This window comes from Camelus ferus, chromosome 6 (genome assembly GCF_009834535.1).
Source record: "Camelus ferus isolate YT-003-E chromosome 6, BCGSAC_Cfer_1.0, whole genome shotgun sequence".
Taxonomy (NCBI): domain Eukaryota; kingdom Metazoa; phylum Chordata; class Mammalia; order Artiodactyla; family Camelidae; genus Camelus; species Camelus ferus.
Genome location: NC_045701.1, coordinates 91,444,709 through 91,459,482, shown reverse-complemented (window position 1 = coordinate 91,459,482; position 14,774 = coordinate 91,444,709). Strand labels below are relative to the sequence as shown.

At 51.5% G+C, this 14,774-nt stretch overlaps 1 protein-coding gene across 3 annotated transcripts in view; it reads right to left on the bottom strand.

Moving 5' to 3' along the window:
* TECPR2 (tectonin beta-propeller repeat containing 2) overlaps positions 1–14,774 on the bottom strand; it is an 81,953-nt gene that overhangs the window by 24,702 nt on the left and 42,477 nt on the right. For all 3 annotated transcript variants that reach the window (XM_032482711.1, XM_006175658.3, XM_032482712.1), the window contains 6 exons: positions 13,313–13,486; positions 11,278–11,458; positions 9,907–10,048; positions 7,406–7,646; positions 6,601–6,690; positions 4,920–5,153 (listed from right to left, as the gene is read on the bottom strand). In XM_032482711.1, coding sequence (XP_032338602.1) covers positions 4,920–5,153; positions 6,601–6,690; positions 7,406–7,646; positions 9,907–10,048; positions 11,278–11,458; positions 13,313–13,486 — 1,062 coding nt within the window. The remainder of the gene's footprint in view (positions 1–4,919; positions 5,154–6,600; positions 6,691–7,405; positions 7,647–9,906; positions 10,049–11,277; positions 11,459–13,312; positions 13,487–14,774) is intronic.

The following is a 14,774-nucleotide window of genomic DNA, read 5'->3' as shown; positions in this document are numbered from 1 at the left end:
TGAACTGACGCTGAATACTTCTTCATTAAATGCTGTGACCAGATGAATTAAATTACAAACTACATTAGTTTGCTAAAACCTCTCATCGCCTGACATGTGCGTATTTATGTGTCCTGGGAAATGAAATGTTATGAGCACCTTAAATATCTGCTAAATGATGTAAATTTTCTTCCCAAAACTAGGACTACCATAAATCACAAAATTCCATATTCAATCTCTACAACTGCGGTCAGTAGCCAGACATTTAATTGAAGAATTCTCTTAATTTAATCTCAAAGCAGCAATTGACTAGGTAATTTGCATAGGGGCAGAAAAGAGAGATGCATACAAAAGAAATTAAAGGTAGAAATCATGTTCATGACTGGATGCTTTGCTAAAGTCATGCGGGCAAGGTGAAGACTGGTGACATCCAGGCCTGACAAGCACCTGGTGCTGCCCAAGGCTGACGCTGGCCTGGGGTAGTCCACATCCGGTGTCAGCTAGGAGGAGGGCTCTCTTTGTTGTATGTTTCAGCGTCAGAACTCTTGTCAAGAAGGGGTGGGGACTGAAGAGAAGAACCAGGCGAGCCACACCCCTGAGCAGCGTTTATAAGCCCAGCCCGTCCCCTCATGGCCCGGGCAGGCTGACGGCAACTGGAGCTGGACTAAAGAATTACAGGTGATGGCACCCTGCTCCTGCATGTTTTATTTGTGATTATCAGCAACAAGGAATCAAAGCTCATACCCCAGAATTCCTTAGAGATGGAGGTACGAATAATGACAACTTTCCTGACGGTTGAATTTCCTGCTGTGCATAGGTGTGGCCAAGCACGAGGTCCCTGCCCACAGAGCCCCTCCACTCGCCTCGCGGAAACACCTCATGGGTCAGACTGAAATGGCTGTAGGGACCGAGCAGGAGCAGGATGCCAGGGGACATACTGTGACGGGGATGCGGACTGAAGACAGGAAGCTAGGCCACGGGGAGAGAGGGAAACCCCAGGCATGACGGGGCTGGGCCCACGGGGAAGAGCAGCGGCACGAGGCCCCGGAAAGGCGGGGCCAGGCTGCGGGGTTCTGGGTGCCACCCCAAAGACTGGAACTTGACTCTAGGAGCATGTGGAGCCGTTTAAACGTTGAGGGTACAGCCTCGGAGCTGAGTTTTTGGAAGACAGCTCTGGCAGTAGCGGTAGGAGTGGGCACGCCTGGAGCCATGGGGTGGTTACGGTTACTGCAGTGGTGCAGGTATGGCAGGAGGAGCTCCGACCCCTGCGGTGGTGGGCAGGGAGCAGAGGAAAAGACAGCCCAGGAGACCGTCTGGGGCAGCTGGAAGGAGCACTGTGGGCCACGCTGGCCAGGAGAGAAGCACAGGGCCAGAGAGAATTCTGCCCTCTCCAGCAGAATTCAGTGCGGGCAGGGCAGTGAAGTCAGCAAGAGGAGTACATTTTGGACCGTCAACAAAACGAAAGACAATTTACTGAATGAGAGGACATATTTGCAAATGATGTATCCACTACACAGTTAACATCCAAACTATATAAAAAACTCATATAACTGAACATCAAAAAACCCCAAACATTAGCAAAAAACAACAACAAAATCAAACAATCTGATTGAAAAATGGGCAGAGGGCCCGAAGAGGCACTTTTCCAAAGAAGATGTACAGATGGCCAGCAGGCAGGTGAAAAGACGCTCAGCGTCACTGATCACCAGGGCAATGCAAGCCCAGACGAGATAACAGCTCACACCTGTCAGGACGGCCACTGTGAAAAAGATAACAGATAACAAGGGTTGACAAGGACGCAGAGAAAAGGAAACTCTAGTCGAGTGTTGATGAGAATTTAAACTGGTGCAGCCACTATGGAGGACAGTACGGAGGTTCCTCAAAAGTTAAAAATAGAACTATTGTATAAACCAGCAATTCCACTCCCGAGTATTTGTCTGAAAAAAACCAAAAACACTAATTTGGAAAGACATATGCACCCCATAATGCTGTTCACTGTAGCATTATTTCCAGTTGCCAAGATATGGAAGACACCTAAGTGTCCTCTGACAGACGAATGGGAAAAGAAGATGTGATACATGTATACAATGGGATACTACTCAGCCATAAAAAAGAATGAAACCTTGCCATCTGCAACAACATGAATGGATCTGAAGGGTGTTAAATTTAGTGAAGTACGCCAGACAGAGAAAGACGAACACTGTATGCTTCACTAACATGTGGAATCTAAAAAGCGAAACAAATGGACAAATACAATGAGGCAGAAATAGACCCACAGATACAGAGAGCAAACTGGTTACCAGAGCAGAGTGGGTGGGGGAGGGGAGAAGTAGGTGAAGTGGTTTAAGAGGTGCAAACTACCAGTTATGAAATAAATTAATTACAGAATGTAACGTACAGCATGGGAATACAGTCAACATTTTATAATAACTTTCCATGGTATGTAATCTATAAAAGTATCAAATCACTACATCATATACCTGAAACAAATATAGTACTGTAATCAACTGCCCTTCAAAAAAGAAAAAAAAAGAGTGCACTTGGGAAAGAGAAGTTTGCAGGTAAGCAAGCAAGGCAGCGCTGACGCCAACTGCACTGCAACACCTGCTCGCTGCCACGTGCCGCATGCCGCGTGGTGGCAGCCCACCACGGACACTCACATGGGGGTTCAGGGAAGGGAGCAGGCACCTGCGCTCAAAATCTGTATCCCCTAATAGAAAGAATAATTAAAAACCCCCTTGATTCACCTGTTTTATCAGACCATCCCCGGGGACAGACAAACAACAGAGCAGCCGGTGGCTGACCTGCCTGTCGCTGCCCACCTCCTGCTGCACCCTGCACACCTCCCCTGCCTACCAACTCTGGACTTGTGCTCTCCCAGGAAGTTCAGAAAGTGGTGACAGCAGTCTTTATCCATGCATCGTCTCAGTATCAGCCAATAAGCTGGGTAGGTAAAATCAAGAGCTCAGAGCTCAGAGCAGGACAAAGACTAAGAAAGGCAGAACCCCCCGTGACTGTCCCCCACCACGCACAGCATTACACCCAGGTGAGCACTCCCCCAACAGCCTGAGGATGTCACACCTGCCTGAGACGGCTGACACTTACGCAGGACGCTTATCTGCACCATCTCTCTGGGCAGGGATTGCTGCTACCATTAGGAAGGTGAGAGTTGAGGTTTCCCAGTAACCTGGCAGCTCCCGCTCCTCTACCCGACCACCGCGCACCCGCTGTCAGAGTGACCCACTGGAGGCCTGGCTGTTCCTCTGCTCTGCACCCAGGCCCTCAGCCAAAGCACACCCTGAGCTTAGGATGGCCTTGTTCCGGCTTCCTTCCACTCTGTAACTGAGACCCATTCCCACCAAAGCTGTTTATCCCCTCAAAAAAATGGCCACCAACCACAGTGAAACCCAAATGGGCACCTCAGAGACCGGTAACCCTCTAGCCAGCTAGCCAGTGCCAGGAGGGCCTGACTGAACTGGGAGGGAGGCAAGAGCCCCAGGCGGAGCAGCTCCAGCAGGGTGGAGCCCGGCCAGCACCGAGCAGTCTGCACCCACTGCACCGGCCTCCTCCCAGGGGGTGGTGCCAGGGAACGAGCTCTGCTTCGGACCCAGGCGGTGCCAAGAGCAGCGTCAGCAGCGGGGAGGACGCGGACCACGCCCTGGCCTTTCTACCTCCAGAAACTCCCAAACTGGCAGCAGCGTCAGTAGCGGGGAGGACGCGGACCACGCCCTGGCCTTTCTACCTCCAGAAACTCCCAAACTGGCACCTCCCAAACAGGTCTGGTTGGAGGCTGCCAGAGAAAGGTTCAGGCCAGTAGGACCTCTGAACGAAGGAAAGGCTCTCTGGTCAGGCATTGTCAGTAACGGTGACAGGCAAATGCGCTCACGAGTGGGAAGTGACCGGCCCTGGTGCTGAGATTAGGTTCAAAACACAGGGTGTGAGGTCAAAGGTGTAAGTAATCAAAATGACCCTGGGAAATTCCTAGCTTTGAAACCAACCTGCTTCTTCAGCTAAGCGGGCTAAAGTCCAGGGGCTTGGTGGACACGAGAACAATGATGTCTCTGCAGGATGGGATGCTGGGGGTCCCCGTCAGCTGAAGATGCAGCCAGGCTGCTGGGGAGGGAGGCAGACAAGTCCTCCCTTCTTTCTTTGTCCTCCTCCTTTTTTTTCCTCAGTGAGTGCTTGTGGTTGAATTCTCAAACATTAAATGCCTGTATAATTCACTTCTATCACCTAACAAACAAGATACTGGATGTCAGCTTATCATAGTGGGAGCCCGGGGCAGGGAGGCATTCCTCAGGCTCAGGTGGACTCTGTGGAGTCCCTCGGGGCAGCCTCCGCCGTCAGAAGTCACACCTGAGACTCTGCCCAGAGAACGACCTAATGTGGTGGCTCCTTCTGTCAGTTTATGTCTTGGAGCAGGAACGGACTACTCACAGAGGGCGTCATGTTACTTAGCCTGCTTGCTCTGCAGCCCTCGAGTGGGGATCGGTGGGAGATGCACGCCAGCCCTTCTGTCTGGTGGAGCAGAGTGGATGCTCGCCCTCTGGGCAGCAATCCTCCCAGCTGCAGAGGAGTCGGGGAAACGGGCCACTGACCCTGGTTCCCCCAGAGTTAAAGGGCACAAAGCCACGGCCATTTTCAGACAGGCCAGCGGCTGCATCAACCGTATCACTGCATGCAGGTCTTAGTGGCATATTTTTCTGAGTACATGCTCCTCCCAGGCTCTGAAAACCCTGCCGCCTGTAAAGGGTGGGGAAGTAAAGTCCTTACAAAACTGAGGCCCATTTAACCTGCAAGGGCGGCTAATCAACCTCCGGAAACCCGGCAACTTACAAAGTGTCACACAAGAAATCACACAAGTTGAACACAGGGGCCCCGGGGGTTCAGTGACATCCCACTCCGATGTTGCTTCAAGGAGCGCTCACCAGGCGGCATACCTAGCTGGGAAAGGTCCAGGCGCGTCCAGTGCATGCCCGTGGGGCAGCTCTTGGAGAGCGTCCTGATAAACACCTGGCCCAGGCTGTCCAAGGCCCACAGGGCGTCTTGGCAGGCGGCGTAGGCCCTCATCTCGGCATCGGGAGGCAGCTGCACGGTGGACGGGCGCGACTGGGCGTCCTGGGCGCTGACACGGCACAGGTCCTTGCTGCTCTGGCACAGCCACAGGGAGCTTCCTGCGGGAGAGGTCACAGCTGTCAACGGTGAAGCGCTGTGGCTCCTCCGCCCATGCTGGATTCTATCTAGGTCAGGACCCAGCGGGAAGCACCTTGACCAGCCAGTTAATGGGAAGCAAGCCCAAGACACTTTACAGACGTGAGAGCAAGTAGGCTCATGAGATTTCAGGAAGGCAACACTGCTGGCTTAGTGGCCAGGCCCTGGACACTCTGTCATGGACGGGGAGGTCTCTGACTGGGTGTTCAGTCATTGCCCTAGAGGGGGAAGGTCAGCACCAGGGTGCTTCCTCTTTCTGGAAATGAGAGGAGGGGCGGGCTGGTGGGCGGGGAGGCTGCTGGGGAGGGCCCGGAAAGTGGGAAAGCCTTTTCTTCCCATCCTCACCTCAAAAGTACATGCTTTCATTCTCTCCACCATTTTTAGAGTCTTTTTGGTTTAATTCAGCTCAAAATGCAAACCACTCTTGGGGAAGTTAAAATCTCAGTTACAACATACTATCTGAAGAGTCCCTAAAACTTGTGGCCAGACATGGTCTGTAATTCAACAGTACATTGGATGCTGACAACCACAGGTACTGCCATATACTGAAGTAACAGCCCTGGGAGCCAGGCAGCACCCCCCAGTGGGAGGCACGAACATTCCCACAACAAAACGTGTCACAGTCATAATCAGCAGGACAAACTGACTAGAAGGAGCCTCCCATCAGTTCAGGTCAGGTTTTGCTGCCAAATGAATCTGTGCCAAACTCAGGAAATAACCTATAGTTTTCAGAGCCTACTCATCTCAGAACCACAGTCAGAGTGGTCTGGCGAGAAAGCATTTTATCGTACTGAGCAAGTTACCTTCGTGCCAGAGGGACTAATGGCTCGAACTAACCAACAGCTTCCTCTGAACCACAGACTCATGGCGTCCTCTCAACGGACCCTCAGTTCAGTCTTGGGGGGAGGCACTGGCTGCTCCCCAGAGGGACCACCTGACTGCCAGGCGCCCAAGCTGCCAGAGGGGCTGTGCACTCTGCCCGGAGCCAGGAGGTCTGTGCCTGCAGGGAAGGTCTGCCCTAATAGGGGCATAACCCTGGGACGCAGGCTGACTAGAGGCTGTAAACAAGACAACAATCACAAGGGGAAGGGGCAAGGCGCCCAGAGAAGCCTGGTACATACTGGCCCTGAGACATGTCACTGGGTACCACTGGCTGCTGGCCCTAGTGGCCACACTGTATGTTCCCCTCCTGCAGAAGGACACCTGGCCTTCAAACTCACTCCAAGTCACCACACCAGACCCTCCTTCTTGAGGGGCCCTTGGCTCAGCTAACCAGGGCTGCTCGCCTGCAACACCACCACACCTAGTCTCTGAGGTCCATACAGCCCCGCCCCACCCCAACTAGGCCACAGTCAGACCATGGCTTTCACTACTCAACTGCCAACCTGTGCACCACACTTCCCAACCAACCTTCCTTTGTGGGAGCACTGGAAGCCAACACAAAGGCCCACTTGGTTGCAGACGCTGTCCCACGGGGAACAACATTGTTCCAGTAAGTGCCTAGAAAAAATAATGGGAAGAGCGTGGTAAAGAAAGAAAAAAATGCAGACTGTAGAACTTTGGTTTTAGACTACAACTGGTCTTCACAGCCTCTTATAGCTGGTTCTGAAGTGTCCTTAGAGTCAGAGACCCAAGCCAGCACCGCGAGGGCCAGCCCCCCCTTCTCTGGACCCGGACAAGCAGAGCCACAGTAGTGCCCAGGGTCGGGGGAGGCCATGCAGCAGGGTGCAGGCAGCTGGAGAAAATTCACAAAGTCAGGTTCATTCGCAGAAACGAAGCCCCAGGTGGTAAATGTGGATTTATTCCTACGTTCACAGATCTGGCCAGAGCCTTGCATTTCCAATGGTGCAGTAATTCTCCCTCCAGGAAATGGACTGTTCTGTCTTACTAGGCTCGTTAGGTATGGGAGAACCCTTTCATTTAAATGTGAAATTATTAACGTAAAAATGAGCTCCACATGCTCTTCTTGTATCATAATAGGTTCCTAGTGGAAACTGATCACACACCCTCCAGACACTGGTATCCAGGCTGCAGGAACGACCGACTGAAAAAAGGAAGCTGATTCAAAGCACAAAGAATGCCTCTCTCACAAACCTGTCATACCACTGGCACCAAATTACCTGCTCAAGTTGAGACCTTAAAGCTTTTCTCTAAATGTTGGCTTTTAAGGAAAGCTGCCCATCAAGCCAACGTGAAAATGAAGCAGTTCACCCACCAACGAGACTTCCTTTAGCGACGTGGAATTCATTCTTGCCCGAGGAGATCCAGACGCCGCTGCCGTTGACCCCGAGGAGGCTCGGCTGGCACTGAAGCTGCTGAGACCAGAACGCCATGCGCAGTTTGTCCGCCACCTTCTCAACAGGCACTTGGGCTGCTGTGGCCACCGAGTGTGTGGCGTGGATTATGGTCTGGAACAGGCTGCACTGGTCGAACACCACGTAGTCTGTGATGCTCACCTGGAGGGGGACACGGGCAGACACCCCGTCAGCGCAGGCACGCGTGCCTTCTGCACGCTCGCTGCCCGAGAGGTGAGGCCCTGGCCAGCCCATCAGACACCCAGACACGCCCAGACACGCAGCGTGAACGTGCGTATTTGTGTGAGGGCCGAGAAGTGTGGCAGGGTGCCCCAAGCTGCCGGCCGTAGTTACTTCTGAGGGCTGGACTCAGAGAAGTGGAAGACCATGTTCACTTTCTAGCCTACACACCTTCATGATGCATGGCTCCGTCACAACAGGCAAGTATTTATATGACTACACATCATCCCTCACACCCCCACGGTCTTTTTATTCTAATCAGTGAGAAAGGATGATTTGGTTTTAAAGTTGGGTACTTCCAATGGACAACAGTGTACAATACTTGGAATCATAATGTGGGTTTAAAAAGGTAGTGTAAGTAGGGTGATGGGGCAATTTACGACCTAAACTGGGACTGTTAATTAACTTAACCAGAACAACAGCACAGACTGGACTCCCCCTGGATGTGTGGAACTCATCCTGGCTCACATTCGAGAAAAATGCCTCTCACGTTCCTGAGAGGTGCTTCTCCAGGGCACCGCCCTCTGAGGAGAACCCCTCCCCGGCTGGTTGGTAGGAAGTTCTCAGACAGGCCAGATCTGACTCTGTGTGACTTTCCGTGTATCTCTGCCCTGTCGGGTTTGACTACACAGAACATCACAGCCCTTCACCTGGTCCAGGCCACGTTCCAGGGTCACGCACAAAGAAATGTGGAGTGGAAGTGACAGCATTCATGGTGGGCAACTTAGTGTATTAACAAACAAAACAAAACGGAAACTTTTAAAAATCAGTACTGTATTATGTGTACAAATACTGCCCTTTCTTATCTGTAAAAGGACTCACACTGTGAGCTGCTGCCTTAGCTGAAGTTTAAGCAAATGGTGTTACCATGCCAGGACCCCCAAGGCCCCGTCTCGAAAGCGCCGCCCACCTGGCTGGGTGGATCCCATCAGAGCCCTCGGAAGGCTGGGCAGGGAGCCGGGGGACCGCCACGCACACTGCTGGGTGGTGGCTGCTCTCCCCTGGGGTGTACAACATCCGGCCACACAGAAAGTCTGTGACAGACTCAGTCCTAGCACCCAAGACTTGCAGATAATCAGGATGCAAATGTAAAAAAAGAAAAGAAAGGTTTGACAGTTTCCAAACGTAATGCTGGCTCTAGGAAGAAATCAATCTTACAGTAATTAAAGTAACTCCTTCCACATATCGCAGAGATGATTCTGTCAGGTTATTTTCTCTACAGATAATTTTCTTAATGCTATGATAAAGATGACACCTAGTTTTCTGTAGGCTACTTAAAGACAGAGTTTATATAGTAAATGTAGAAACCTGAGTGTATGCACGTGTGTGTGTGTATAAAGCCATATAATATGGTCACAAATACAGAGAGAGCATTTTTAAATCATGTGTATAACTTTTCACATAGCACCTGGCACATCAAATTAGAGATGCACGTGTTCATCAAAGAGCAAACACAACTGACTTTTCCACACCTTCAGCTGAAAGACCAAAAACCTCAGAGAAGCCGATGGAAGGCCTGCCTTCAACAAGGCAAGTCTGAGGCAGCAACCAGACCTGAACCAATGGGGACGGAACACTGAGACTGCGTTTTACAGCGGCTAGGTGTTGGTGCGACCTTACCGACCACGGCGGGGATGTGGGGGCTACGTTCACACTGAATGGTGCCAAAGGCGGGGAACAGCTAGCTTCACTGTGCCCCCCTGCCTCTCAGAGTGTTTACTTTTCTGGGAACGTGCAGGAAGAGCCCCTTTCTTTGCTGACATGTCTACTGAGAGGACTTCTGCACAAGCAGAGAGACTTAGTGTTGCCTGTGGGTTGGGTTTTTCACACCTATTGTCTAATCTCTTTTCTTAGCACATTTGCTCAGAATTAAAGTTACTACCTAAGTCTTCTAATGGACGCCACTGGGTTTATTCAGCATATGATGATAAATTTCTAAATAACACTAAAATCGAAAATAAACAAAGCCTGCGTATTTAAGCACAGAGGCCTTTACACGTGACCTCCTGCGATGAAGGGCCTCGATGTTTCTAATGTGCTGGAACACGGCCAGTAAATTAACACTGTTAATTTACTCCAACCCCTGACCTCTTTCAGGAAAATGGCAGGGGCTGTAAAAGGGAGGGCAGAACCCCCACTAAGGGAGCTACCCTGGTGTGCAGCCCTGGAGCTGAACACCTACTTGCCACCAATGGTCGTCATCCCCTTGGGGCTTCTTGGAAACGACACCAGTTCTGAACCACAGGTTTCCTCGGATGTCCAGGGCCCACAGAGTCTGCTGGTCCCCAAGAGTGATACAGACGGGTTCCAAAGCCTGCCTTTCACTGAAAACGAGGAAGAGCGCACGGAGTCAGCACCCACATTCGAAGCACCAAGCGCGGCCAGGACTGCCAGCACAAGTTGTCTCTGGAGAGCTCGGTGTGGGACAGGGACGGGCTCTACCACCTGTTCCGAGGGGGGAGGCTTGAGTTCTGAGTTAAATTACTGTGCAACAGATACCGTTCAGGCATGCGGTAGGTCTGAAAGACACACTGAAGGCCCAGAACTACAGGGAAAGCTCTCAAGACAAAATAACCGAGGGGAAAAAGTGAGCAGAAACATAAGGAACGCAAGGCCCCTATAGTTCATCTCTGCTCTGTCCTTCACCAGTCAAGCGAGGGGACACCCCCCAGCGAGTGCTGCCCTCCCCCTCCCACCCATCTGCTGACAGCCCTACCAGCTTCAGGGCTCAGCTGCAGGTCCACCCTGCGCAGTGCCTTCCCGACCTTGGCAGAGGGAGCAGAGGCACCTCAGGGCTGTGTGCCCTTCTCCAGCTGAGGGCCACCCCCACTAACTGGCATCGCTCAGCTCACGTGGCTCCCTGAGACCGGCTGCGGCTTGGTCACGTTCATACACCCAGCCAGCACCACCCTGGCTCCACCTGAATTTGCTGGATTGCTAAATGCAAACCAAGAATATCCTAATCTAATTTTCTAACAACTATTAATAATTTCACACCAGTGAAATGATTTGACAGTAATTCTGTCATTAAAATTTTGACTGGCATAAAGTAACCAAACAAACTACACGTCAGAGACCAATTTCAATGATTAGGATGACAATAAAGAAAAATATTTGGCCCTAAGTCATCTTAGATTCTAAACAGAAACCATCTGACACTGGGCAGTTCTGAATAAAGACCTTCACAAGAGACTCGCTACTGTATGGTGCTTGAGGTCACACCTGAGGGAAGCAGCATTTTAAAAACTCAGCTGTGTACTTCAATTAAAAAAAAAATTTTTTTAAATTTTAAATTAAAAAGTAAAAAAAATTAAAACCGTGCTCTGACCCAGCCTCCAGTCTGCTGGTCAGAGGGAGGCCCAGAGGTCTCCAGGGTCAGGCTGCCGAAGTTGGCACTGATGACCCCGGAGAACACTGTGACCCTGGACACCATCAGGGGCGCAGCTCTGCCCAGGAAAGGTCATGCGGGTGCCTTCAGGGAAGTCAAGCTGACAAGGAACGGAGGGACACACAGGAGGCTGACAAGGCATCCGCGCCCCACCCACGCTGGTACCTGACGATGTCACACTTCCAGTGCTCCCCCTCGGGGCAGAAGCTGCTCACACCCTCCCGGTACAGGAGGGCTCTCTGCTCTGTCAGTGCCCACACCACACTGTTTCGGGCTGTGACCTGGGACAGCGGGTAGGGACAGTCGACCTTCACGGCTCTGGCACAGGGGCGATCCACGCTGAGACCTGCCAGGGAGAGAGACAGGGGGCCCCCACAGACACAATCAGGACTTCGCACCTCATTTTTATTCTGCTGCTTGCTTATTTTTCTCTTCTGGTATTTTGCTATATCCTTTTGTAATAAGTGCTTTTTCTCTTTCTAAGGTCTAGTCAATAGAAAATGGTTAAATTGTGCTTAAATAGAACATCTACATGAAGTGTTTTCAGACGCTCTTTGAAAACTGGAGGAATAACAATTCAGAATCCTCTGGTGGCCCCAAGTAGCCAAAAACATTCTGCAAGAGCATGAAAGCCCAGTGCAGGAGAGCAGCCAGACCCCGGGCCAGAGGGCCCAGGCCGAAGGAGCCGGCGCTCAGGCCTGCCCTTCCACACGCTGCGGCCACGGCCCTTGGGGCCTCAGCTGCCGCTGGAGCTACAGGGACCTGAGGCCCCCAGGCATCCTCTGCAGAGCACCTCTGACAGAGTGGGTCCCCTCTCCCTGCTTTGCACGTGGAATGTGGGGTTCCACTGCTAAAATGGAACCCCCCAATTTCCTAGCTGGAAGGTGCGGGCCAGAGCCCAGGGTCCCTGAGCCCCATCCAGGGCTCTTCCCCCACCTCCATGCGACCTCTGCCTAGCGAGTTTAAAGGCCACTCCGAGGGGAGCTGGCAGAAGAGCTGTCACCTAAACCCATATTCTCAGCCTCAGCCTGCAGTTAGGTCCTGGCACTCACTGAGCTCCCTGACTGACTAGAGAGCACCCCATGGTGTCACAGTCCTTGCACTGTGTTTCCTCGAACTCAACCAGGGTTAGGGCCTTCTCACACTGCAAACCCTTGCACCAACCCCGAAGACTCTAACCCAGGAAGGGTGGGTGGGTTTGGGCTTGTCTGAAACCACGGCCCCAGTGACTCCTCATGCCCAGGCCAGAGCACGCTGCTTCCCCACCGGGAGCAAGACACAGACGGCCCTGCACGTGGGTGTGCACATGTCTTTCCAGTGATTTTTCACTCTTGAGGGAGACACAGAAACCCGGCTGGAGACGGTCCAGCACATGGCCCAGAAGCTGGCACGGCCGCCACGGGCTCAGGCAGGAACTTCCAGGATGCATGGCTCCCACATCTGGGAGCAAACCAGATGTGCAAGGGCTTCCAATCTCAGAGAACTGTCCCTGGCTGACAGTTCCTAACAGAGATTAAACATCCTCCCAGAATCAGCAATATTAAATGGTTAAAAGTTTGATCTTTAGATAAATCCAATATGATCTCCTGACAACCAAAAAAGAGCTCCTGCCCCATAACCCTTTCCAGACACTGATAAATCACGTTGCCTTTGGAAACTCATACCCCATTTTGCTGACCGCACATAAACACCAACTCTCATTACAGCTTATTTTTAATGAACAAGTCCCACTGTGTCTCCTCCAGCAGCCAAAGGTTCCCCTCAGGACAGTTTCCTAGGACAAGATAAACCGCTATTTAGTGGAAACTATTTCCGTCTTTTCTTGACCCATGTGTAAGCAAGTGTAACGCAGCAGGGCTTTGACCTGGCTGAAAAAATCCAGCCACAAGCTAAAGGGAAAAATGATTCTGTCATTTCTCTGTTATTCTTTCCCTTAAGATTTGATATTGCAGGGTAGGTGATATGCAATGGTTAGCCGTAAGGAGAGTAAGACTGCTTCTGTACCTCACTAAATAACTCCAGTAACTCCTGCCCTAAATTTGTCCAGGAGTGAATTTGCGTCAATGCAGAAAACTGCTAATATATTCCAAAAGCAAATACTCTCTTCCCAGAAGTGTTTTAATTTAAATTGATTTCTAGCCTCTTGGTCACGGTCTCTAGGCATGTCCCTCACAAAGCAGGAGAAGCGGCAGGCAGTTACCTGTCTGCAGGTACAGGTCTCCGTTGGTCCTTATGATCCAGGCTGTGTCATCGCTCAGGGCCACAAACACCGCCTGGGGCAGAGCTTCGTACCAGTGCCGCTTCCCCCTGATGGTCACTTTTCCACAAGCAAAGGCTCGGTTAGATTTCTGTTCAATCTTCCAGAGAAGGGCTCCTGTGGAAATAAAAATTCTACTCACTGTCCAATAAAGATTGAGAATTATCGGGTGGAGAGCATGTAGCTCAAGTGGTAGAGCACATGCTCAGGATGCAGGAGGTCCTGGGTTCAATCCCCAGTCCCTCCTCTAAAAATAGATAAATTAATCAAATTACCTCCTCCTTCTAGAAAATAAAATTAAAAAACTGAAAAAAAAAAAAGATTAAGAATTATTGACCCCCAAACCTCCATTCTGGGTCTGCGGGGTGAGAGATTTCTGCCACCATCCCACTGGGGAAAGAGCCCACCGCGCCCAGGCTTGTGCCCTTGGCCACCACCTCTCACTGTGTGGCTCTGCCCATCATGTCACCTAACGTCTCCAAGCCTCATCACCTCCTCTGTGAAGTGGGGGTCACCTCTACCGTACAGGTGTCAGAAGGACAGGAGGTGAGAACGTGTCAGTGACCCAGCACACGGAGCAGGTCTGCCAGGGGCACTCATCACATGGGAGAGGAGCAGGGCCACCACGGCCAGCTTTGCAGAGAGGAGTCCCCAAACTAACATCACGAGGCACAATTCGTGCCCCGAGAAAGGCCGAGAGTCCTGTGGGGACCCCAAGGGAGGGGCCTTTCTGGACCAGCTCAATGGGTGAGATGCAGGAAAGGGAGGCATCTGCACTGGGCTGTCCTCTTCTCGCTTAGAAAGGGGTTCTATAAACATGAAGAAGGGGCGGGTAACGAGCAGGGGCCGACGGGAAGGCTCGCTGTGCAGATGGAGCCGAAGTAAGCATGGGGACTGAGGCAGGCACCAAGCCCGCAGCGCCCCCGGGTGCCACCCAAGACGGGCCTGCAGGACAGCTCAGCAGCGACATGAGCCGGCGGGAAGAGTTCTCACAGAGTAACGCGGGACTGAATGATTTGCAAACCAAAGTAATTAACACGATAGGGGAAGAGCCAACGTTTATAAATATCTGGGGAGAGGAACCCAAAGGTAAACGACAGGAAGAGAGTTAAAACGCACAATTACATAATGCCTGCTAGCCAAGCAGGCTATTATCTTAGTCTCCAAGGGAAAATACTTTCCAAACAGGCAAAGAGACAAGACAAAATAACCCTGAACAAACTAGTACTTTAAATACTGGCAAAGACGAGGAGGGTTAGGGGCAGTCCATCTCAAAGCTGAGGTCACAGACTCAGTTTGTCTGACTTCCAGTCCAACGTCCTAACAATAAACCAGCTACTATAAGACAAACACACAGACAGACTTCAGTTCTGCCTACCCACCTCCCACCCCCAAACAGGTAAAG